Here is a 25,749-nt window from a genome sequence, read left to right on the forward strand (position 1 = left end):
CTTCCCCTTGGTGGGAGCACTATACCAAACCACATGTTGGAGGAAAGAAGCAGCTTACAGATATAGCTGGAACTCCTATGGAAAAAGAGAACATTTACCAGGCTCTTCAGAGTTAAGGGTTGCCTCTTCCTCAAGTGGGGAATAATGCCTCTGTTTCCTTGGGTTTCTAAGTTGACCTCTGTACCTTGATGCTCTTCTAGCCGTGACAGCCAGCAGTAAAATGACTTCTTGTCTGTCAGGGAATGTCCTCAGGCCTAGCTGAGCTCATGTTTGACAGATAGCAACTCTTTCTCCTGTTAAATTCTGGAATGCTGGACAATCTCTTTGCTGTCCAAGCTGTTTCAACTTCCCAACCTACTGCCTTTGGCACCTGGAATTTCAGAAACAAAAGCCTTTTGATAGGCAGCAAGCCCGGGTTTTCAGTTCCAAAGCTATCAGCACTGCTGGGTGGGAAAGAGTGCAGTGAATGCCCTGGGCTGCCTGGGAAAGGGCACAAAAGGGCACAAAAGACCCTGTCTGTCCTGGTTTGAGGTGTCTTCTGGTTGCTAAGACGATGCTGAGTGACCATCAGAAAACTTCCTTGCTTTTTGTGGTTTGAGACAGGGACTTTGAGATGGGCCACAGCAGCCCTGACATGCCAGCCTAAGCCCAGTGCTGGGGCACCTCACACCTCTCCTCCCTTCCAGTTTTATCTTTGTACTGCACTTTGCGGAGTCCTTCCCTTGCACCCTGCTGATGAGAATCTTCTTCGTCCTTGTGAGCCCAGCTTCTACACAAAGCCTTCTTTCACCTTGCCCAGCCCCAGAGGTGGGGAGCTATCTAACTGCCCTGGGCACACTGTAGCCTCTCTATTCACCTCTCCATGTCGCATGATACTGGGCAGGCACCTAGTAAATTTCGTACATTTGCTTGATACCACAGTGGAGACTCTGCTTTGCTTGTGCAATGACCTCCGGCTCCCTTAGGGATGATGTCCACTGAGAGATTTCCTGGCTTTAGGGTCATGGTTCAGACCTCCGGTCAAGGCCCAGCTCCTCTGCTATACTAGCTGAGCAACTTTGCCTAAACTTCTTAGTTTCCTAAGAAGCCTGGGTTTCCTCATCTGCAAAATGGAGATTAATAAAACTTACCTTGCAGTACCTTCGTGAAAAATAAAATTGAGAAGGCATCCAAAGCACTTTGTGTTCAACAAATATTATTTTTCTAAGAGTGTTGGTAGGATTGTTGTGTCAGAAATGAATCATTCAGGTCACTTTGGACAAACTAATCTGCAATATGAAATATTTTACCTGAAGCTTGATCCCTGAAGACTGCTTCTGAGTCTTTGTACACCCAGAGTACAGGTCCTTCCTCCTTGCCCAGAGCTGACTCTCATCCGTAGAGAGAGAGAGAGATCTTTGCATTCCTTTTTGGTTTCCATCTTTCTTATTGCAGCTGACTATATGTATTTAAAAAATTTTTCTTTTCGGTGCTATTTACATTTGTCTTTCCCCAGACTGTCGCCTCTACAAAAGCAGAAACCATGTCTGTTTTCATCTCTATTTTATACCCTAAGCGCATACCACAGTGCCCAGCGTAAGTAGGTGCTCAACCTGCTTTGAGGAATTACTATGTCTGCACATGGAAGGAGGGTGGTAATGTGCTCAAGGTGGTGCAGTCAGTGCTCTGGGACCCTCACACTCTAAATTTTGGTTACTTTAAAGCCCCAAAGTTGGGCTGTCATTTTCAATGCAGTCCGAGTTGCTCAGGGAGGGTTGGGGGCGTGGCGCTGGCAGGCGCAGAGAGGCGACATCCGGCCTCTGGGGTCATTTGTTTTAAAATCCGAGGCAGTTCGCTTGGGGTCAAGGTCATTCCGCGGTTAGCTCCGAGGGCTGCAGTTCTCCGGGGACCTCCGAGGGCGTTGCCGCGGGGCAGGGGCGGGCTCGGGCGCTCAGTCACGCCCCGCCCAGGAGCGGCTGGGGCCCGGCGGCCGGGAAGACGCGGGCCGTGCGGGAGCTGGAGCGTCTGTGCGGGGCAACAGCGGCGGCGGCTGGCAGGTGAGGTCGCGCCGCTGGGCCGGCTGTCGAGGCCTCAGAGCCTGGGGCGGGACAGGGACCTGGAACTAGGGTGAAGGAGGGTGGATCAGGGCCTGGAGAATGCGGCGGACAGCGTGGGGAGGTCGGTGTATGGAGTTGTGGCTTTGGAAGGAAAGGGCGGTCGCCTGGGATACACAGCTCGGCTCTGCTCAAGCCGGGTTTACTCCTGGCACCGCGGACAGAGGAAACTCTTCATCCTCCCTGTCCGGCTCCTAAATCCCTGCTAAGTCTTTCCAAGAAAGATGGCCTCAGGCGGGAAGAGGGAGTGGAGAAGGAAGGGACACGGGCTGGGATAACCCCGATGCTGGCAGACTACATGGTAATCCTAATCCTGGCAGAGTCGCTGCCCAGTGGTCCGGACTGAAGCTGGTACAGAGGGCAGAGAAAAGTGACTCTAAGAGGAAAGTGACTGGGAGGCAGGGCACGGTGGCTAACGCCTGTAATCCTAGTACTCTGAGAGGCCCAGGCGGGTGGATCGCTTGAGCTCACGGGTTCAGGTTCGAGACCAGCCTGAGCAAGAGCGAGACCCCCAGCTCCCCCCCGCCCCACCCCCCGGCTGTAAAAGGAAAGATAGCCGGGCGTTGTGGCGGGCGTCTGTAGTCCCGGCTAGTGGGGAAGCTGAGGCGAGAGGATTGCTTGAGCCCAAGAGTCTGAGGTTGCTGCGAGCTATGACGCCAAGGCACTCTACCGAGGGCGCTAAAGTGAGACTCTGTCTCAAAAAGAGAGAGAAAGAGAGAAAAAGAAAGAAGAAAAAGCAAGAAAGAAAAAGAGAGAAAAAGAAAGAAAGCGTGAGAAAGAGAGAGAGAAAGAAAAGAAAGAGAGAGAGAAAGAGAGAGAAAGAAAGGTAAGTGTGATTACCTGAGTGCCCATAAACTCAGGGGTGCACAAGGAGATCTGGCTTCTCCCCTCCCGGAAGCCCAAGGTCTCAGTGGTGGCTGAACTAGCTATGAATGGATGCCTGAAATCAACCAGGAACTGAATTAGTGGGTGATGTTGGATTTTCCTTTCAATGCCACTCACTGAACACACCCTGCTTTCCCTCCAACAAGTCTCTTTGACCCTGGGAATTAAGGTTCGGGTGGGGAAGAGTAAGGTCTCTTGGGAACTGATGGTCCTACAGGAGGACAGGCCCAGGGTAGAGGGTCATAGTTTGGAAAGGGACTTCCAGGTTTCTGGGGTCTGTACCTGTGTTCAATGGCTGGTGTGAGGTTCTAGTGTGTGTTTACCACTGCTAGAGAGCCCCAAGCTCTCAGATCCCACCTGCCTTCATCCTAGCATGAGAGAGGAGGTCACTGAGGAGTTCCATGTGCAATCACAAATCCAGGGCACCTCCATTTCACCCAGGAAGACAATGAGCCCCAGCCAGCATGGATCCTTGTACACCCAGAGTACACCCAGAAAGAGATGGAGCTGGGCAAGTCTGGTCTCTGGTGAAGAAATTAAGGCGGGGTCCAACTGAAGGTGGTGGGCAGACCATGGGGTGTTAAGAGGACCACAAAGTAATTGGTGCTGAGGAAGATGGGCAAGTTGCTTGGCCCAGGTTTTCAATATAGGAATGTTTATGACACCCAAATGAATGTTGGCACTAAAGTTGCCCTTTCCTGGGATATCAGAGGAGATTGTTCCCTCTTCAGACTTTGAAGCCCTTTCAGAAATTGTTTTTTTTGGGGGTTACATTCAATGTGTGGTCCCTTGTGGGGCCGGCCATGAAGTATCCAGGGATGGGGGAGCCACTTGCCCCTCTCCTTTTCCTAGGTGGAGAGGGGACATCCATGGTGATCCATGGTATTTTTTTTTTTTTTTTTTTAAGACAGGATCCCTCTTGCTCTGGCACCCTAGGTAGAGTGCAGCGGTATCATCATAGCTCAAACTCCTGCGCTCAAGTGATCCTCCTGCCTCAGCCTCCCAGACTGCTAGGATTACAGGCATGAGCTACCATGCTAAGCCTCCATGGTTCTTAAGTGGCCGTCTAATCCAGGACAAGCTCTCTGAAAATATGGCTATCCCGTGGGCTTGTGTTGAACTCTGCTCTTTGTGTAAACCTCACTGCATGCTTTATTTGTAATCTTTATGAAGCAATACAAGCAGCATTCTTGCTTTGATCAGAGCCCATATGGTTTCTGCTGTGTGTCTTCTGAGGCATGACCTCTCAACAGCTTTGGCATAAAAGTTACTTCTCTTTTTTCAGTAAATTCCTAAAGGCCCTTTATTGTTAAAGAAGAATCTCCCTGGGGTCAGTGAGATCAGGCTTGGGTGTCCTTGGAAGAAAAAATAAGTAAGGAAGAAGAAAAACAAGCAAAGCAAGTAAAGACTGAGTGTAAACCAGATTTTGTGTGTATGTGTGTGTGTTATAGGAGGGGTGAAGATAAAATTACTTAGGAGTTGCTAGATAATTAGAGTGTGTTCTGGCCTCTTGGGCCTTCTTTTAAGCTAACATTCCTGAATTTGGGCAGATGTAGTTAAGATTCTCTGTGCTCTGGGCTCTGATGTTCAGTTCAAAATTAAATGGTAGGTTTGACAGTTCCTCAAAAAGATAAACATAGAGTCAGTGTAATATATGACCAGAGGAGGAGCAAAATGGCAGCCGAGTAACAGCTTCCTTGCAACTGGGCACGGTCTGGGGAGACAAGACTCCAGGCATCTCTAGCTAGTGGGATCTGCCTACAGTCATCCCTTTGAGGACACAGGGAGTCAGCAAGAGACTTCTGGACCCCAAAAGGAGGACAAAAAATGTGGAAAACTGGCAAGTGGTTGCGTGTGTTTGTTGGATCTAATCCTGCTGGCAGTGAGATTGCAAACTGGAAAGGCCTTACCTATGAGCTGTTATGGTGTTTTTGGACTTGGCACTCAGTTGAACTGCCTTGGGAGAGCTTGGGCAGCAGTGTGGAACTTTGGGCCTTGTCTAGGGCCCCAGACTGAGCCACTGAGCCAGACGGAGCTACTAGTGTTTGGCCGTGGGCCTCATGGAGCCATTGTGAGAGAACTGCCATGGCAAGCTCTGCCCTCAGGGTCTCAGAGCAAGGATTGGGTGGGAGCTAGTAATCTAGGGACTGAGCAGCCTGAAGTTGGGGACTGAGCCACCTTTACAGCCTTAGCCCTCAGGGGCAGAGTGAGACCGGTTTTGGCACATTGGGTAAGTGGATAGTCACTTCAGCACTGACCCCAGCGACAAGTACTTTCCTGGGAAAGCTTCTGCTTAGCCAAGTTTAGAACGTAAAATGCCTTTTAAGAGGGCTTAGGAGAGATTTAGGCTCTCCACCCTGCGGGGTTTGAGAAATCAGCAGAGGCCTCCAGTCATATCAGCATTGTGATTAACATCTCATACCCCAGAAGATCACCTGTTGCCCAGACAATATTCAGCAAGATATATATAGTGCTTTGTTTATGGTTTTGTTTTTTTTTTTGTTGTTATTGTTGTTGTTTTGCTTTTTTTTTTTTTTTGTAGAGACAGAGTCTCACTTTATGGCCCTCGGTAGAGTGCCGTGGCCTCACACAGCTCACAGCAACCTCCAACTCCTGGGCTTAAGCGATTCTCTTGCCTCAGCCTCCCGAGTAGCTGGGACTACAGGCGCCCGCCACAATGCCCAGCTATTTTTTGGTTGCAGTTCAGCTGGGGCCAGGTTTGAACCCGCCACCCTTGGTATATAGGGCCGGCGCCTTACCGACTGAGCCACAGGCGCCGCCCGTTGTTTTGCTTTTTAATTTCAGCCTTTTCCCTATAGATTTTTCTTTTTTCTTTTCTTTCTCCATATTTCTAGTTTAAATATAATTTCCCATTGTTGCCTTTTCCAATAATTAAAACTTCATTTTTGCTAGTGTTTCTACCCCTATTATTTGTTTTTTCCCCCAATTTTATCCCATAAAGTTTTCTGTTGCTTGTTTTGGTTTGATTTATAGCATTTTTGCCTTTCCTCTCTACTTGGTGGAGGTGGGGTACTGTGTCCGAACAGGCTAGCAAAATGCTGCTGACCTCAAGGGAACCACCCAACCTGGTACCCTCAGAGGTTGGGGTTTTTTTAAGATTGGGTCAAAGTACCCTACTACACACCTATATTGCTCTGTCTCCCTCTTTCTGTGCCTCCCTTTTTTTGGTCAATATTCCCTTTTACCTACCCTCTCTCCTTTCTCTTTTTTCTTTTCTTTCTTTCTTTCTTTTATCCCTTCTTGCTCTTCAACCTTCTCATCCTTCTGGTCCTGCACCAAAAGGACTCGTGACCAGGACATTCCAGACTTAGATATATACTAAAGAAAATTAAAAACATGTGTTCACACATACATAGATGTTGATAGCAGCATTATTCACAATAGCTAAAAATGGAAACAATCCAAATGTCTAGCAACTGATAAATGGATAAACGAAATGTAGTATATTCATACAATTCCCCTTTGCTTGGCCATGACCCACTTTGCCAAACACTTAAACCAAGGGCTTAAGCCATGGATTTGCACTTCCAGCCACACACCTTGTAGGTGCTAAACTTGCAGGTAAAGAATGAAGGGATATTCAAATACATGTTCTAACATAGCAACAGTGCTGGGCAAACAACATCAATCAGTGTGAAGACCCCATCCATCAAGGGAAACTCCATCATCGGGAGACTGCAGGACAAACTATGATACACCTATAGAGTGAAATATTCTATAATCATTCATTTTTAAAGGGTGGGTTATGTTTTTACACGAAGTGTCCATGAAAAAGGCAATAGACGGGAATCTAGAATCTAATTCCTGAGAGGTTAAAGACCAAAAATGAGGGCGGCGCCTGTGGCTCAGTGAGTAGGGCACCGGCCCCATTTACCAAGGGTGGCGGGTTCGAACCCGGCCCCGGCCAAACTGCAACAACAAAAATAGCTGGGTGTTGTGGTGGGCGCCTGTAGTCCCAACTACTCGGAGGCTGAGGCAAGAGAATCTCCTAAGCCTAAGAACTGGAGGTTGCTGTGAGCTGTGATGCCACGGCACACTACTGAGGGTGACAGAGTGAGACTGTCTAAAAAAAAAAAAGGGACCAAAAATGAGAGGTTATTCTGAGACATGAATGAAAGGAAGTGGAGTCTAGGTTCTGTGTGGGCAACGTGGCCTTAATTTCACTTGGTGTGAGTAGGCTGAGTTCCATAAAAAGTCAGCGCATGGGTTAAGGCAGGTGGGTATACAAGAGTTCAGAGGGGTGGGGACTGGCGTACTTACTCCTTCCTGGGCGGGACGGTTCTATTTGGGCCTGTCCTTACATTTGTCCCTATCAATCCTGTTTGTGGGCAGTAGGTGTATGCACACCCATACATGTCATTAGTGTAAACGGCAGTATTTGTTAGACTTTTACCCATGTCATTGTGAGTTTTTCTCCCCATTTTGGAAGAGTTCAGTAACTTGCCCAAGTTTAATACTCAACAGATCCAACCTGCTCTTTGAACCAAAAATGCTCATAGTGGTCATAGATGTTGTATTTATTTTCTTCCTTGAACTTTTTTGTATTGTTTGAATTCTTCTTTTCTTTTTTTTTTTTTTCTTTTGAGACAGAGTCTCATGTTGCCCTTGGTAGGTAGAGTGCTATGGCACCACAGCTCACAGCAACCTCAAGCTCTTGGGCTTAAAAGATTCTGTTGCCTCAGCCCCCAAGTAGCTGGGACTATTAGCCCGGCTATTTTTTGTTTGTAGTTGTCATTGTTGTTTGGCAGCCCTGGCCTGGATTTGAACCTACCAGCTCTGGTGTACGTGGCTGGCGCCCTAGCTGCTTGAGCTACAGGCGCTGAGCCATTGTTTGAATTCTTTTTCAAACAAATATGTATTATTTTTGTAGAAATAATGTAGACAACCTGAAAGTGCCTCCCCTCCCTGGCCTGGGTGTGCCCTCAGGCCCTAGACCCCCACATGGCACTCCAGAGAAGAAGCTCTGTGCCTTCTTGGGGGACACACCTAGGTGGGTGAGGGTTTTGCTCACTGGGGAAGCAGGTCGATAACCCTGGGAACTGGAAGATAGTTCCTTTGGCCTGTTCACTGCCCCTTAGGCCTCTCCTGGGCTACTGGCCTTGCTTTCTCTCTTCCCAGGGAAGGAGGCTCTGTGAGCCAGGCTTGTATGTCCACCTGATTATTAAAGCTGTCTTGGCATGACAGGATGTCTGTCTGTGCTAGCCCCTGTCACTTGCCTTCCTGGACTCCCCACCTTTCTTCTCTGAGCTCCTTCCATTCCCTCTCTCCCTGCCATTGGGCCTCTGGCCTAAGTTGACCCTTTGCCTGGAAGGCCCCGACCCCAGCTCTTTTTTCAGGTTCTAGAATCTCCTCCTTGAGTGTCTCTGGGTGGTCCAGTGTAATCTGACTCGCGCTGGACCCCTTCCCCTAGCAAACTATGTATCCCTTCTCAGGGCCTTTGCCCAGCCAGCCTGGAAGTGGGGCTTTCTGGGTTTTTTCTCGACCTCATCCCTGACTGCCAGTCCCAAGGGCAGTGGTCAGCACTTAGGGGTCCAACTGAAGGAGGCGGGTGATGCACAGCTTGCCCACAGCCTGCCTCAGTGCCTAATATGTCCCCTTGCCCTGGTTAGTTCCTGGTGTCCACTCCTACCACTGGCTAGGCCCCAGGAGACATTCTCCTTCTGGCCCAGTTGGCAGATTCAGCCTGATGAGCATTCAGAGATAAGCTCTGGACCACCCTTCTGAGGGTCTGGAAGAGTGAAGATGGCCTTGCCTGCCAGAGGACTTGTCCTGGGTCCTAGCCCTGCCATCTGTAAAATGGAGTGTCCAAGTCTCCATGCACTGGGGACCATTTGGCCAATGAGGAACCACTTGGAATCCCCTCCATTCCTTTAGATGTGGCCTGTGTTTGTGAGCTTCCCACAGGTGTGCCCACCATTTCTTGTTATTGTACACCTGCCCAGCCTCGCTCGTGATCTACATTACCCGGCTGGTCCTGTAAGCTCTGCCTTCATAAGGGCGGGGGCCACATCTGCCTGCTTGCCCACAGGATCCACAGTATAGAGTGTGACAGAGCAGGACGTGTGTGTTGTGGGTGAACTTCGCTCTCTTCTTCACAAGTCTTTGATGAAATATACTGAGTAAAAAGAAAAAGGACAGAAGTTTGTTTAATGTGTGCAAAACATAATCATGATCGAAGTTATACTGAATATCTCTGAAAGGATTCCTACAAACTTAGTAACAGTGGATGCCTTTGGAGAAGGGAACTAGGTGGCTAGGAGATGGGGCGGAAGCAAGATATCCCTGTTCCTTCTGCATTTAATTCACATTTTGCACAATTGGAATTTCATTAATAAATGATTGACCTAGGCTAGGCATGGTGGCTCATACCTGTAATCCTAGCACTCTGGGAAGCCAAGGCAGGTAGATCGCCTGAGCTCAGGAATCCGAGACCAGTCTGAGTAAGAGCAAGACCCTGTCTCTACTAAAAATAGAAAAACTGAAGCAAGAAGTTTACGTGAGCCCAATAATTTGAGGTAGCTGTGATGCCACAGCACTCTACCCAGGGTGACAGCTTGAGACTCTGTCTCGAAACAAAAAACAACAAAAAAAATAAAAATAGGAAAAATTAGCCCGGTGTTGTGGTCCCAGCTACTCAGGAGGCTGAGGCAAAAGGATCACTTGAACCCAGGATTTTGAAGTTGCTGTGAGCTAGGATGCCATGGTACTCTAACCAGGGCAACTCTGTTTCAAAAAATAATATAAAAATAAAAAGATTGACTTCATTTAAAAAGGTCAGTTCATGGCATTTGAGGCCTTTCACTGTGGGCATGCCCTTATCCTTCCAGCCACCCTGACTGTGCTGTGCTCTCCTCTCCCATCCTAGCAGTACCTGGTCTGAGATGGGGTCCCAGGTCTCAGCGGACTCGGGAGCTCTGCATGTGGTGATTGTGGGCGGTGGCTTTGGCGGGATTGCAGCCGCCAGCCAGCTGCAGGCACTGAACATCCCCTTCATGCTGGTGGACATGAAAGACTCCTTCCATCACAATGTGGCAGCCCTCCGGGCCTCCGTGGAGAGTGGTAACTTGACACTGTCTGGGGCTGTTTTGTGAGAGTGGTCTTGTCATTGCTGAGGGACGTGATTTCAGGACTGGGGGTGGCTTTCTGGACTTAGGGCAAGGTGCCCACTTTCCACCATTAGGCAAGTTCCAGAGAATCTCAAAGTCACTGGTCTGAAGTGGCTGCCATAACGGGACTCAGAGCTTGAGCTTCTCTGAAGGCCTGAGGGCCTTTAGAGGATAGTGGGTACCCCAGGTGTACCTGTTGGCCCAGCTCTTTGGCCAAGGGTGCCCCAATTGGTGTGTAGCTTAGCAAAGGTTCTGAGTTACTCTGGCTTCCTGTGAGCAGTCTGATTCTACACTGTGACCTCTTTTATGTCCATTTCCTAGGGTTTGCCAAGAAGACATTCATTTCCTACTCCGTGACCTTCAAGGAAAACTTCCGGCAGGGCCTGGTGGTCGGGATAGACATGAAGAATCAGACGGTGCTTTTGCAGGGTGGGGAGGTGAGTGCAGGGGCTGACCCTCCCTTCAGCTGGCTCAGGAAGCTCTCTGGGGGATCTGGGTCAAGAGAGCCATCTCTGTGACCCCCAGGCCTCACCTGGTGCTGGGAAGACAGCAGATTCCTATTAAACAAAAGGCTTGACCACATCAACCACAAGCATATGGTGGCAGGTATTTCTTGAGTCTTTCTGGATGCCAGGCACTGTCCTCAGCCTTTACATGAATCTCATGTAATGTTCACTGTGCCTCTATGAGGTGGGTGGTACAACCTCCTTTTACAGAGAGGCCAATCAGAGTTGGGCACAAACATGAGCCCACCTCCCCTGGGTGGGAATTCATGGTGGGCAGAGGTTTCCCTCTATTCATCTTTGGTGTAGCCTGCGGTGACTTGAGCTCCAGCAGTGGAGGCTGCTGCCAGCTTGGACGAGGTGTCACCTCCAGCCGAGCCCCTGGCTCAGTATCTGAAGCTGAGGGGGTATTGAAAAAACAGAGACACAGTTCTTATCCTTAATGAGTATGTGATTTGGTATGAATTAGTCCTCCTTGAGTTAATTTTAGGACTTGAGAACTTCCTTGTAGAAAAAACTACTGAGTATTTCCTAGACCTGCAGTTTTAGGTTGCGCTTTTCAGAGCCCTGGAAAGGTTCACGGGGCATCTTGGAGCTCCAGGTGGGAAGAGGGGGCTGAGTGAAGCCCAGACCACTGCCCACCCCCTCCCATTGGAGCAGCTCTGTTTTTGTCTGCATGTCCTTACGCTCCAAATACGCCTAAAATAAAATTTTTTCTTTTCTCTTTTCTTTTACTTTTTCCACTTGGCTCCCCTCCCTTCCCCTCCTCTCCTTTTCAGTGGGAGTAGGAAGAGATTCCTAACTAATTCCACACTGGAAGCTAGAACCTTGCTTTTGCCCACGAGCAGTCCTGTCCAGTTGACCTGTTTCCTGCTGTGGGAGCTGACTCCTCCCTCTCCTGTGGGATGGCTCTGTTGCCCAGGGGTTCTCCAGGCAGGAGGTAACATCTGCCTCCTTGGGTATTTCCCTGGGTTCTACTGCTGTCCCTTGGCCTATGATTCTGCCTCCCTCACAAGACGGTTACCTCGGTGTGCCCAGAGGGGCTCCTTTGCCTGGGTCTCTTGGTCAGTGGGGCCTGGAGTAGGATGCAGAGGCGCAGACCTCCCCTGCCCTGCCCTCATCTTTCTTTTTCTTATCCTTCTCAGGCCCTGCCCTTCTCACATCTGATCCTGGCCACAGGCAGCACCGGGCCCTTCCCGGGCAAGTTTAATGAGGTTTCCAGCCAGGAGGCTGCCATCCAGGCCTACGAGAACCTGGTGAAGCAGGTGAGCTGTGTGCTGAGGTGTGGGGCAGTGTGGCCAGATGGGAAGACAGCTGTGAGGATGCCTGGGGACAGAGCTGGGAGACCACAGAGGGGAGAGGTCACTTCGGAGCTGTTGGCCATAGCTATAGAGTTGGAGAGTCACTAGGAAGAGTCTCTCCTGGGAAGAGACCTTGAACCTGCCACTAAGGCCTGGATGTGAGCACCTGAGGCCTGCTCACGTTGTGCTTGGCATGTCCTTGACTGGTCTCTCTTAGGGCTTTTCATGCTCATGTCCCCTTCTGTTCACACAGGGCTCTGTTTTATAGAGCAGGTTTAGATGCAAATGTCAGTTTTCACAGCAACCTTGCAGGGTTGGCAGAAGGAAGTACGTTTGGACCCCAAAGTTGGAACGCATTCTCTGTGGCCAGGGAAGCCACACCATAGGCCTCACTGCAGGCAGGGGTGGGTGTGTGGTGGTGTGTTTCACATGTCCCTCCTCTCTAGGTCCAGCGCTCAAGGTTCATCGTGGTGGTGGGAGGAGGCTCCGCAGGAGTGGAGATGGCAGCAGAGATTAAAACAGAATATCCTGAGAAAGAGGTGGGCCAGGATGCCTTGATCTTTAACTCTGAGTGGTCAGCTTCTTTCTACAGTATCTAAGGAACATGAGGAATTTACTCAGGGCCTGGGAGGTTGGCGTTCCCTTCATGTAAGCTGGGAGACTGCGTATCTTATCTTGTGCTATGATGTGATTCTGCAGGGAATTTTCTCCAGACAGCCAGGACCCTGCAGCAGAGCTGTTCAGGGCATGTCCTCATTCACTGAGTGGTCCTGCCCTCTTTCTCTGCTTCAGCCAGGGGGATCAAGCCCAGGGGAGATAACTTGAAAAAGTTACACAACTTTGTTGTTAGAGCAGAGAAAGAGTTTCATCATGCGGGGTGCTAAATGGGGAGAGTTTAGCAGGAGGAGTTTCTCAAATCCACCTCCCTGAGAATTTGGGAGACAGAGTTTTTAAGGATAGTTTGGTAGGTGAAGGATTAGGCAATTAGGTTTACTAATTGGCTGAGTATGGGCAGAACCATCAGTTCCTTGGTTTGGGCTGCTGGCCTGGATGGGTCAGCCAATCTACTGGAATGCAGGACCTGGAAGATACCTCAAAAACTACTTTTAGGTTCCAAAGGATGATTGTATGTATGGAAAAAGTTAAGAATCTTTGTGACCAGCTTGGCACCCGTAGCACAGTGTAGTCCCAGCTACTTGGGGGCTGAAGCAAGAGAATCACTTGAGCCCAAGAGTTTGAGGTTGCTGTGAGCTGTGATGCCACGGCACTCTACCCAGGGTGACAACTTGGGGCTCTGTCACAAAAAAAAAAAACAAAAAAATCTTTGTGACCATCAGCTATGTGACTCCAGAGTGGCAATTACTACATATAGAAAAGTGAACAGGGGCCATTAGCTAATTATTATTATTTTTAGCTAGGCCTTTGCTACAATACTCACTTTGCAACCCTTTATTAATTTGTAAGGGTGGTTTCAAATTCAGGCCTTTGTGATATAAATGTAGATTTGATTACCTCTTCTTACCGACTGCAGGCTTGGGCAAAGGCATGCCCAGTTGCTGTCTTTTGGTTTCTTCCTCTGATACTGTGGTCCATACCTGTGGCAGTGGGGGATCCTGCAGTGCAGCCCCTGGACTCCCCATGCTGGGGAATGGGCAGGGGGATGAGCGGAAACTTGCCCCTTCCCCTGAAAGTTCACTGAAAGATCAACTCATGATTAAGGCAGACTAATAAAAGGAAGAGGTTTATTTACCATGCACATGGGGAGAATTACAGAGTGATCACCCAATATCTCAATGGGATCCAGATATTTTTATGCCTGCTTTTTTAGAGGAGAGATGAAGAGTTGGGGTAATTCTGTTCAGGGGCAATAAATATTTGCTGGTGAATGCAGGGTGGGAGGAGAACAGATTGACTTGTAAATTAACTGAGAGACAGGCGTTACGTTTAAATAATTTGGGCCAGGTCTGGTTGTATTATTGATTTTCTTTCCTGCAGTATCGTGAAATAACAAGGAAGGGAAGTCGATTGTTCCTTTGATGATTCGGTCTGAGTTATGCAGATAGAGGAAAGCCCCTTCCAATGCCTTAAAAGCCTTTAATTCAAAATATTTTTCATACCAAGGGGTCATACATGTATCTTGGGGTGAAATTTCCTGAGCTACTTCAGCGGCCAACACTGCCTTCTGCCCATAGGGAGTGTGTGTGTGTATGTGTGTGTGGCATCAGCCTTCTAATGCTCAAGGGATAGAGAACCTGCCTGACAACCTAGAGTGAGAAAATCCTGGCACATAGGACAGGCTTGGCTATGGCTGTGTGATGATCATAATTATGGGTCCTCAGGGCAAGAGCTTGCTCGCGGCTGATGCCAGACTAGCTTCTAAGAGCCACACGGGCCTGTGGATGGTTCTTTTTTCCCTAGGGAAAGGCAGATTGGTTTTGAAAGGAAAGATCAATATGGGCTAATTTAATTATATGGCTATTTTCTGACAAATTGTTGGAAATTATTATGACTGATGGGTATAGTTAGTTTATTCATTTGATTTATGAGGGTTATTTAGGGAAAAAAACAAACTGTGTTTCTCTATACTCACACTCAATACTTCTGTGATGAGATACATGGGTTTTTTCCTCCACTGACCAATTCTTCAGCACCAGCAGGTGCCCTATAATTCACCTCAGTTCACTTCAGTTCTGACACTACTTGGAGTTAGTGAAGACCTGAGTGGTTATGGGCTCAGCCCCACAAGACTGCCCCTACTTCAGACACGAGTTGCAAGTTGTAGTTCGCAGCTTACCCACATTTCTGCCCCCCTTGGCTACAAATTGGATGTTCCTATGACGCTGTCCTTGGGTTTGATAATTTGCTAACGTGGTTCATTGAACCTAGGAAAACAGTTAACTTACTAATGCTGAATTATTACAAAGGAAATGTTTATTTTATTTTATTTTATTTTAGACAGAGTCTCACTATGTTGCCCTCGGTAGGGTGCCGTGGCGTCACAGCTTACAGCACCCTCAAACTCTTGGGGGTAAGCGATTCTCTTGCCTCAGCCTCCCAAGTAGTTGGGACTACAGGCGTTTACCACAACTCCCAGCTATTATTTCTTTTGGTTGTAGTTGTCATTGTTGTTTGGCAGGCCTGGGCTGGGTTCAAACCTGCCAGCTCTGGTGTGTGTGGCTGGCGCCCAAGCTGCTGAGCTACAGATGCCGAGCCTACAAAGGGTACTTTAAAGGAAACAAATGAACAGCCAGATGAATAGGTACACAGGGCAGGTCTAGAGGGGTCCTGAGCACGGGACCGTCCGTTCCCATGGAGCTGGGGTGCCTCGGGGCACATGGACACGTTAACCAAACAGGAGGCTCTCTGAACCTGGGATTTTTCAGCTTCATCATGTAGGCATGATTGATTATTAACTCAGTTTTCGGCCTCTCTTCCCTCCCTGGAGGATGGGGTTGGGCCAAAAGTTTCAGGCTTGCAATCTCGCACCATCCAGGAGCCTGGCTTTTTAGAACAAAAAATGCTTGTATTATCCAGGAAATTCCAAGGGTCTTAGAAGCTCTGTGTCAGGAAATGGCATTAAACACCAAATAGTGAAACAAATGATTCTCCTAGCACCCCTGTGTGCAAGAGTTTTAAGAGCTCTGTGTCAGGAACTGGGGGCAGGGACCAATCCATACATTTCTTTTATTCACAGGGATAAGACCAGTCTCACATAGTAAATTAGTTCAAGTAACTCAATGTAATGTCCATTATTTGTATGGTTAGTAGGCAAATAAGAGTAGTAAGAGCCACCCTTATTAAAGACTTGGTATGTGCAGAGTTACATGCTTTACACATATTTTCCTGTTCATCATTACAAAATTCCTACAGGTAGAACTATTGTGCCCGTCTTAGTAAGCCTTGGGGAGGTGTCTGAGGGAGTATCAGAGATGAGGTTTCAACCCAGGCAGTCCAAGTCTAAGGTCTAGGCTTTGAACATGATTGCAGGCCACCTCCTGCTTCCTTTTCCCGGACAAGTAGACGTGCCTAGAGGCGCTGGTTTTAGAAACAGCTTTAATGTTAGTGTCAGACTGATTTATAGTTGGAATATCAATGGTTTATACAGATTGTATAATTGAAAGTGCCCAAGGATGGTTGAAAATAATGTTCCAGGTGGCCCTAGGTGAGGTACTGGCACATGGGTGGTCCTCCGGCCCAGGGCCAACCAGGTGGTACTGAAAGAATCCTGGACTAGGACCTGTGGGCGCAAGGTCGCCCTGCAACTAACTGGTTCCAGCATTGGAAAATTACTTCTCCGGGGCCTCAGTTTCTTCATCTGTAACCTGGAGGCAGGGGAGGAGGTGGCTGTTTATAGAGTCAAAGACTCAGGGGCTCTTTCTCAGGCCCTGTGGTTGTTTTGTCCCCAGGTCACTCTTTATTTTTTATTTTTATTTTTTTTATTGTTGGGGATTCATTGAGGGTACAATAAGCCAGGTTACACTGATTGCAGTTGTTAGGCAAAGTCCCTCTTGCAATCATGTCTTGCCCCCATAAAGTGTGACACACACCAAGGCCCCACCCCCCTCCCTCTGTCCCTCTTTCTGCTTTTCTCCAGGTCACTCTTATTCACTCCCACCTACCCCTGGCTGACCAGGAGCTCCTGCCATGTGTCCGGCAGGAAGTGAAAGAAATCCTCCTCCGGAAGGGCGTGCAGCTGCTGCTGAGTATGTGCAACCTCACCTCCCGCCCTGCCCCTCCTTGTCCCTCCCTGGATGGGGAGATGAGGCTTAAAGACTTGCTCACTGCCTCTAGCTGGAGGGGGGCCACAGTCCCCCCACTCCAGGCTCTCTCTCTTCCACTGTCTTGAGGGTTGAGCGTGAAGCAGCCAGAATGATCGTGGACATCAAAGCCCCTTTGAGCCTGTCCAGCTGGAAGTCACGCCTGTCATCAGGCAGGGCAGAAGCTCTGGTACTTACAGGATTTCCATGACTTGGAGGCAGAGATGTGCTGGCTGTTGCTTAGGATGAAGTGCAGATTGTGGGATGCCTACTTTCTGAATGACTTTTTTTTTTGTTATTGTAGTTGTTGAGACAGAGTCCCACCCTATGCCTTAAGCAGAGTGCAGTGGCATCATAGCTCACTGCAACCTCAGACTCAGGCTGTGGGCATCCTGCTGCCTCAGCCTCCCGAAGCTGTGGGGATTACAGGTGCTCGCCATAGCACCTAGCTGGGTTTTTCATTTTTTTAGGAGTTGGGGTATAAATGTTGCTTAGGCAAGTCTCGAACTCCTGAGCTCAAACAATTCTCTCTCCTCAGCCTCCCACATTGCTGGGATTACAGGTGTGAGCCACTGTGCCTGGCCTGAATGACTTTTTTTTAAGTGTGTCTAAAGGATTTGTCCTGAATTATGATTGATTTTTTTTCTTTTTTTTTTTTTTTATTGTTGGGGATTCATTGAGGGTACAATAAGCCAGGTTACACTGATTGTAATTGTTAGGTAAAGTCCCTCTTGCAATCATGTCTTGCCCCCATAAAGTGTGACACACACCAAGGCCCCACCCTATGATTGATTTTTTTGAGACAGAGTCTCATTTTGTCGCCCTCAGTAGAGTGCCATGGTGTCATAGCTTTAGCAACCTCCAACTCTTGGGCTCAAGTGATTCTCTTGCCTCAGCCTCCCAAGTAGCTGGGACTACAGACACCTGCCACAACGCCCGGCTATTTTTTAGAGATGGAGTCTTACTCTTGCTCAAGCTGGTCTTGAACCTTTGAGCTCAGGCAATCTACCTGGCCGTGGCCTCCCAGAGTGCTAGGATTATAGGTGTGAGCCACTGTGCCCAGCCTATGATTGATTTTTTGTTTGTTTTTGATAGGCTCACTCTGTTTCCCAGGCTTGAGAGCAGTGGCATCAGCCTTGCTCACAGTAACGTCAAACTCCTGGGCTCAAGCAATCCTCTTGCCTCAGTCTCTTGAGAAAGTAGCTGAGACTACAAGGTGCCCACCACAATACCTACCTAATTTTTCTATTTTTAGTAGAGATGGATCTCACTCTTGTTCAGGTTGGTTTTGAACTCCTGAGCTCAAGCACTCTTCCCATCTCAGCCTGTCAGAGAGCTAGGATTGTAGGATGAACCACCATGCCTGACCTTATTGCTTTGTATTTTGAGAGTGGTGAAGACTGTGATTTTCATTCAGAGTAGGAGGGATGTGAACCACCTAGCATTTTTATTTATTTTATTTTATTATTATTATTTTTTTAGAGACAGAGTCTCACTTTGTTGCCCTTGGTAGAGTGCTGTGGCATCACAGCTCACAGCAACCTCCAGCTCTCGAGCTTAGGCGATTCTCTTGCCTCAGCCTCTCAAGTAGCTGGGACTACAGGCGCCCGCCACAACGCCTGGCTATTTTTTTTTGTTGCAGTTTGGCTGGGGCTGGGTTCAAACCCACCACCCTTGGTATATGGGGCGGCGCCCTACTCACTGAGCCACAGGTGCCACCCAACCCAGCACTTTTTAGAGAGGGGCTCTAATTCCAACACTTTGTTGCACTGGGCCTCACCTTTTTTTTTTTTTTTTTGAGACAGAGTCTTACTATGTTGCCCTCGGTAGAGTGCCGTGACGTCACAGTTCACAGCAACCTCAAACTCTTATGCTTAAGCGATTCTCTTGCCTCAGCCTCCTAAGTAGCTGGGACTGCAGGTGCCCGCCACAATGCCTGGCTATTTTTTTTTGTTGTTGTTGTTGCTACTGGCATTGTTGTTTAGCTGGCTCAGGCCAGGTTCAAACCTGCCAGCCTGGGTGTATATGGTCAGCGCCTTACCCATTGAGCTACGGGCACCGCCTACCCTCCACCTTTTTTGCAGGGAGAGGGTAAGGCATCTGTTCTATGAAAGTTCCTTATTAGGCTGGCTACGGTGCTTCATGCCTGTAATCCTAGCACTCTGGGAGGCCAACGTGGGTGGATTGCTTGAGCTCAGTAGTTCAAGACCAGCTTGAGGAAGAGTGAGACCTCATCTCTACTAAAAATCAGGAAAGAAAAACCAACAAAAAACTAGCCAGGCGTGGGGTAGCACTTATACTCCCAGCTACTTAGGAGGCTGAGGCAAGAGGATCACTTGAGCCCAAGAGTTTGAGGTTGCTGTGAACTACAATGATACCACAGTACTCTGGTCAGGGCGACAGAGTGGGGCTCTGTCTCAAAAAAAAAAAAAAAAAGTCCCTCACACTGTCACAGCCCCTATTTGGTAACTGGTTGTGAATTCTTGTTACCAGTTTGCTTTCAGATGATGAGGACAGTAAATTGGCATCTCCAAGTTCTCTGGCTTTTCTCTTTGTCCTTGGTGAACTTGAGTATCCTGTCCTGCCTGGTAGCATGGCATAGCTGACAAAGAGGCATGTCTGAGGTCTTCTGTTGAATAGCTTTTCCCAGAACTTCTTGGGAAACTCAGCCTCACTTCCCTCCAGTGGCTTCTTGGAACTTTCCTCCAGTTGGATCCCTCAGGGCCAGATGTCCAGATTGGCTTCTTGGGGCAGGAGAGTGTACTTGAGAGAGGGGAATGGTGGGAAGACGGGAGTGGAGTAATTGCTCAGTTGGGCCACAGGGGTCTGGGCCTTCCCCAGGGCCAGCCTTGGCTGGGAGCCCAGCCTCGATGGAGTGCCCACTCTGCTGGCCTCCTGGTCACCAAAATCCCTCAACAGGTGAGCGAGTGAGCAACCTGGAGGAGCTGCCCCTCAACGATTATCGAGAATACATCAAAGTGCAGACAGATAAAGGCACAGAGGTGGCCACCAACCTGGTGATTCTCTGCACTGGTATCAAGATCAACAGCTCTGCCTACTGCAGCGCATTTGGTAAGCAGGTGGCCTAGCTGGGGCTGCTCCCCCAGGTGCTTCCTTAGCACTCTCTGAGAACACTCAACAGCCCTTCCCTTTTTTCCGCCAGCATGTCAAACTTTAAATTCAGGGTAGGATCCACTGGTAGGTCTTTCCTCAGCTATGATGTTGGCTTCACTGAGGGTGGCCAGTCACCAGAATCTTCTGAAACCAGGGCTTCCCCCTAGTGGTAGGAGATGGAAAAGGTTTCAAGAGAGGAGAAAGGTCCATTTTGTCTCTTTATACTCAGATGTGGAGATTTGAGGTCAGGCCTCTCTGTTTACAGGTGCGCTGCTCTCTTCAAGCACAGACCCCAGCATCTGACCACTTGATCTTGGAACAGTCCCTTAGGGAGTGGAAGCAATGATAAGGCCTCATTTCCTAAAGCTCAGTATTTGATTATTGAGCTAATTAGACATGGGAGGTGTGTTTAAGCCTCCACCCATGAGCAGGAGACTTCGTAGCCAAACCCTGTGGTTACTTCACGTCCTCAGGTCCCTGTCATTTTCTCCCAAGTACCCTTTCCTGATAAGGAGTTCCTGCTTTGTGTCCAGCAGGAAGTAATAATCTAATCTCAGAAGAAGGAAGCTCATCCAGACCAAGTATAAGTGTGAAAGTAAGTCTCTAATGGACAGAGATCCCAGAATTTAACACATAATGGTCTTCATAGCATGTTTGAAAAAATAAGTTCTTTTAACTCTTTTAAGAAAAAAGCAAGCAGTTTATTATTTATTTTAAAAAATCATAGCTTGCATTTTCTATTTGCTTAGTATGAAAAGAAAAAAATATTACCTATATTCAAAAGTAAATTTAGAACTTGGCTGATCATTATAACTTGTGAAGAATTATGTCCATTTCTAAAAGGAGGTTCGCTGGTATTTTGGCCCGTTGCTGCCCTGGAATCAGTAACCTTGCCTTTGCAGGAAGAGTTGCAAGGTGGGACTTTAGGCAGGAATGAATTAGGTAGGAGGATGGCCTATTGAGTGTGTACCGAGGAGGACAGACCTGACTAGCACCTGTTGGTCAGCACCTGGAGCTTGTCCTTAACCTCCTTTTGGTGGCCACTTAACGTGGCAGCTCAGGGTCTTGGTTTCATGTCGTTTTGCCTGGCAGAGAGCAGACTGGGCAGCAACGGCGCCCTGCGAGTGAACGAGCACCTCCAGGTGGAGGGGCACAGCAACGTCTATGCCATCGGCGACTGTGCTGACCTGAGGGAGCCCAAGATGGCCTATCACGCTGGCCTCCATGCCAACATTGCTGTGACCAACATTGTCAACTCCATGAAACAGCGGCCCCTCAAGGCCTATAAGCCAGGTAAGGGGAGTCCAGCTACTTTGCAGTTTTAAGAGTTTGGGGGTTAGACATTGAAGATTTTTTTGCATAAGGTAGATGACCACTAGGAGAAACTCTCTGCGCTGGTAATGAAAACACCCATTTAGAGCTCTTTAAAAATAAATCACGGGACTGGGTGTGGTGGCTCTTGCCTGTGATACCAGCACTTTGGGAGGCTGAGGTGGGTGGATTGCCTGAGCTCACAGGTTTGAGACCCCATCTTCAAAAAAATAGCCAGGCATTGTGGTGGGCACCTGTAGTCCCAGCTACTGGGGAGGCTGAGGCAAGAGAATCACTTGAGCCCAAGAGTATGAGATGGCTGTAAGCTATGACACCTGGGCACTGTATGGGGTGGGGGTGTGACGAAGTGAGACTCTATCTCAAAAAAAGAAATCACAGCCTCACCCACATTCCAAAAAGTCTTACATGTTTCCCGGCCCTGTATCTGAAGGCCCTGGGGAAGGCATCTGGCGAGATTCTGGTTTTACATGTCTCTGCTCTACAGGTGGGCTGACGTTCCTCCTATCCATGGGGAGAAATGATGGTGTGGGCCAGATCAGTGGCTTCTATGTGGGTCGGCTCATGGTCCGGCTGGCCAAGAGTCGGGACCTGTTCGTGTCCACAAGCTGGAAAACCATGAAGCAGTCTCCACCCTGACGAGAAGGCTGCCACAGCAGGTGAACAGACTGCTTGGCAACATACACCGTCTGCGAGCACTGAAGGGCAGGAGCGGTTTTCTGGATTAGTATGCCAATGATGTGCTGACTAGAAACACAACTTGTATAAACCCCAAAGTGGTGGGGGTAGGGGATGTGAGAGAGGCATTAAAAAGAGACTCCCCCGGAGAATTCTTTCTGGGTTTCACGGTTTGCTTGCAGCTTTACTGACCAAATGGCTGACATGTGCCTAGTGAATGGTCTCAGGGAGGGCACAGCCAGCCTTTGTGTCCTGGCTCCTCTTGGATGTGTGTGCGTGCACGCCTGTGTGTGTGCGTGCGTGCCTGCGTGTGTGTGTGTTTGGGGGGGAGGGCACAGGGTGTGGCATTCAGAGCTCTCAGAGAGCTGGGCTCCTGGTGGCTGGCATCTGTGAGGGCAGAGGAAGGGAGCTGGGGTGGAGAGATGGCTGCACCGGACCCTCTCCAGCACGTTGAGGGGGAGCCTGTGTATCTGGCAGGAAGTTAACAAAAGCCTTATTTTAAACTCGCTTAATTCGTGGTTAGCTGTCATGCTCCCTCATGCTTCATGAACCTCTCTGCATTTCCCCTTTTAGATCCTAACTAAATGCCATTTAAATGCTTCATTTAAGAAGAGAGAGTTGGACAAAATTTCCCTCTTTGGTGCCCCATGATCACATTAATGTATACAGCTATGATGTAATAAAAAAAAATTTTTCCCTCTTTGGTTAACCTACTCTAGCAAAGAGTGAGTTTTTACAAAGCTAGCAGGGTTCAGACTGCAGCCTGGACTACCAGCCACCAGAGGAGTTTAAGGAGAGGCTGCAGGGAATACAGTCCCCCACGGGGTGCCATCTGGTTACCCGTCAGGGTACAGAGGCAGTTCAGCAGGTGACCCCCCAGCCTCATCCTAGTGTTATTTCCAGGTTACTGTCTTGGGCAAATTTGTAAGGAACAAAACTCCAGCTAGTGCTAGGGGCAGGGAAAGGGCCGTGAGGGATTTTGTGATTTGTGCCTCTGCTTCCCTGGCCAACCCCACGGTTATTTGGAGGCCCAGCCATGAGGCAATAATCTCTGTATATAAATGACTCCTCTGTTCAGGAGAGATCTTCTAACAGGGAGGAGCCTGTTTTGGACCAGCTAAGACAAACTACACCGCAGAAGTGGTTGTTGAGGTCAGCTGAACAAATTCAAGCCCTGACGTCCCCACTCTGCCCCTCTCTGATCACTCCTTACCAACCTCAATGGGGTTCTCAACCCATCCTGTATTGGAGTTGTGGCCCTGGCCCAAGTGAGACCTATAACTCTCTCCCAGAGGATGGCCCTGAGGACCAGGGCCAGCAGACTCACCCTCCCTGGAAGCAGGACCTGCTGAGAGAAACACAGGTCTGATGTCTGACCTAGGGCCTCCTGTGGTGGCCCTCCCAGCCTGTCAGTGACAGGTCTTGTTCCGTTAACTTAGAACATTCTAGATGTATCCACCCATGGAGACAGAGTTTTCCAAACTGAGGAAAATGTTGTAATAAAAGAACATATTATAAGAAAGATGCTGGATCTTTTATTTTTTCTTTTCATTTTCTTTTTCTTTAAAAAACAAAATGGAACAAAAAAATGCCTGAAGCAAAAAACATTTTAGAAGTAGTTACAGATATTACAGGGCTGGGGTGTGGGCACTAAAACAAAAGAGAAAAGCACCAGTGAGATGTCTTCCCCATTTTTTTCTCTCCATCACGGAGTACAGACAACCAACAAAGCCCGAGTCACTTTTATGCTGTCTTCCCTTGTAAAAAGGAGGAACAGAAGACTTAAGAATTTTGAAAGGATTTTTTGTGTGAGTGCCTGTAAAAGTCAATGCTATAAATCTAAAACGAGGTCTGTTTTTTTTTTTTTAAAGTTCTAAAACAACGGGAAGAAACACAAGGAAAGAAACCCCTCGCGGAGACCTGCTTAATTAGGGACTGAGGCTCTTGAAGAATATAAAATGCAGAGGGTTCCTCTCGTGAGCAGGACCTGCCCCCACCACCTCTGCTGCCCACTGCCCCCTCCGCCCCCCTCCACTGCCGTCACCCTTCTTCTCTTCTTTTAAAAAATAAAATCCCACTCTTGTAACTCTGATCTTCTAATCCTCCTCCTTCCATCCCTGTGGAAAGCTCAGCAGCTACTTGGTGTCCAGCTTGGCCATCTCCTGGACATAGATGCCGATGCTCTCGCTGTCAAAGAGCAGGAAGTAGACATTCTTCAGCGAGGATGCGCTCGAGTCGTCAAAGTGGGCTGAGATCGCTTTGAGGGTCACCTGGGCCGCAGTCTGCTTGGGAAAGCAGTTTCTGTACCAAAGCAAGAAAAGAGCTGGCATCATTTCAGTCCCCAGGAAGGCCAGGTGGTGTCCTTGTTCTCGCTACATGGGGCCTCACCCTAGTCAAAAGGACAGCCCCTGGGGCTGGGCGTGGTGGTTCACGCCTGTAATCCCAGTACTCTAGGAGGCCGAGGAAGGAAGATCACTTCATCTCAGGAATAAGAGACCAGTCTGAGCAAGAGTGAGACCCCTATGTCTACTAAAAATAGAAGGTGCCTGTAGTCCTAGCTATTTGGGAGGCTGAGGCAAGAGGATGGCTTGAACCCAGGAATTTGAGGTTGCTGTGAACTAGACTGATGCCACGGCACCCTAGCCTGGGCAACAGAGTGAGATTCTGTTTTTAACAACAACCACAACAACAACAACAAAAGAGGCTCAGTGTCCACTGTTCAGCACAGTGGTTATGGCACCAGCCACATACACTGAAGCTGGTGGGTTCGAACCAGGCCCAGGCCAGCTAATCAATAATGACTACTGTAACAAAAATAGCCTGTGTTATGTCCGGCACCTGTAGTCCCAGCTACTTGGGAGCCTGAGGCAAGAGAATCACTTGAGCCCAAGAGGTTGAGGTTGCTGTGAGCTGTGACACCATGGTACTCTACTGAGGGTGACATAAAAAAGGAACAGCCTGCGAGGGGGAGGCAGGGGATGTCACTACTTTATAAGTGCCACACTGACTCAGAGAGGTACAGTGATGTTAGCCAAAGTCACAGGGCTAGCAGGTGAGGAGTGTCCTGTATTTGAATCTATGTCCCCTGTGGAGTTTTGCTTTAAAAAGGTTAGCAATTCAGCATTCAGAATACCTGGTCTTCATCAAAGCAAATATAGGTTTTATTAGCTCCCTCATAACTAGTTTACACGATAACCAGATTGTTTAGTAAAGATCAAAAATGTATGCTCAAAACATCATCAGTCCTTTCCATGCACTTAATATTTCTCTCATTAACTCACATGCATGTGCCAATGTACTTGGAGCAGCAGTGACTCTGGGCAGGGTGGGGTTAGTCAGAGTTTGCTAAGGGCCCCAAGTGCTACAGAGCTATTGATAGTGTGTCTTCCAGGATCACAGCCAGAGGGGTCCTTTAGGGTCACTCACCAACCCCAGGGGCAAGTCCAAGAGGGGCCGGCCTAACACACATTCTTCTCACCTGCCCAGCAATCCTGTCCGGGACAGCACTGCCCGTGTTCCCACCTATGACAGGATTCATCCTGCAGTGCCCCTGGGCCTGGGCTGGGGATCCCAGTGCTGGTTGGTTAGGCTGAGATGATTACAGCAGGAACCTCAGCCTCATTATTTCCCTTCTAGCCTGCCCTTGATGCAGCTATAATCATAGCTGTGACATAGAATGGCAGCTCTCAAGACGAAAAAGTGTTCCAAATTAATGCAAGCTTGCTTGGTGATGAGCATGAAGGGAAGGGATATGTTGCCTGTGTGAACAGACATCCTCACTACATACATGAAACTGTGCCCAGCTGGGGCTGTGACAATCCAACCCTTTCCCTTAACCCCCCTTCTAAGTGACTTCTTGGTGACAGCCTTTCACTTCCCTGGGCACATTTCTCAAAGCCTCAGTCTCTTGGCACCGCTGCCCCTGAACAGCAGGGAATGCTCTGGGAATGCAGTCTCACTTG

At 48.7% G+C, this 25,749-nt stretch overlaps 2 protein-coding genes across 4 annotated transcripts in view; one reads left to right on the top strand and one right to left on the bottom strand.

Moving 5' to 3' along the window:
- Positions 1–1,857: 1,857 nt before the first annotated feature.
- AIFM2 (apoptosis inducing factor mitochondria associated 2) lies at positions 1,858–23,879 on the top strand. Of its 3 annotated transcripts, none has more exons than XM_053582284.1 (10): positions 1,859–2,036; positions 9,868–10,058; positions 10,427–10,542; positions 11,754–11,873; positions 12,356–12,448; positions 16,504–16,612; positions 19,586–19,738; positions 20,873–21,073; positions 21,597–21,768; positions 23,659–23,879. In XM_053582284.1, exons 2-9 carry the CDS (start codon positions 9,881–9,883, stop codon positions 21,746–21,748), a joined length of 1,122 nt encoding a protein of 373 aa, XP_053438259.1. In that variant the 5' UTR covers positions 1,859–2,036; positions 9,868–9,880; the 3' UTR covers positions 21,749–21,768; positions 23,659–23,879. The 3 variants fall into 3 exon arrangements, with proteins under 3 accessions (XP_053438258.1, XP_053438259.1, XP_053438257.1); XM_053582282.1 differs by having other exon boundaries at positions 1,860–2,036; positions 9,865–10,058; XM_053582283.1 differs by having other exon boundaries at positions 1,858–2,036; positions 9,865–10,058; positions 21,597–23,879.
- LOC128580447 (core histone macro-H2A.2) overlaps positions 23,303–25,749 on the bottom strand; it is a 63,300-nt gene continuing 60,853 nt past the window's right edge. The window contains exon 9 of the mRNA XM_053582285.1: positions 23,303–24,088. Within this exon, the coding sequence (XP_053438260.1) occupies positions 23,923–24,088 (166 nt within the window). The 3' untranslated portion in view covers positions 23,303–23,922. The remainder of the gene's footprint in view (positions 24,089–25,749) is intronic.

This window comes from Nycticebus coucang, chromosome 3, assembly GCF_027406575.1.
Source record: "Nycticebus coucang isolate mNycCou1 chromosome 3, mNycCou1.pri, whole genome shotgun sequence".
NCBI classification, from domain to species: domain Eukaryota; kingdom Metazoa; phylum Chordata; class Mammalia; order Primates; family Lorisidae; genus Nycticebus; species Nycticebus coucang.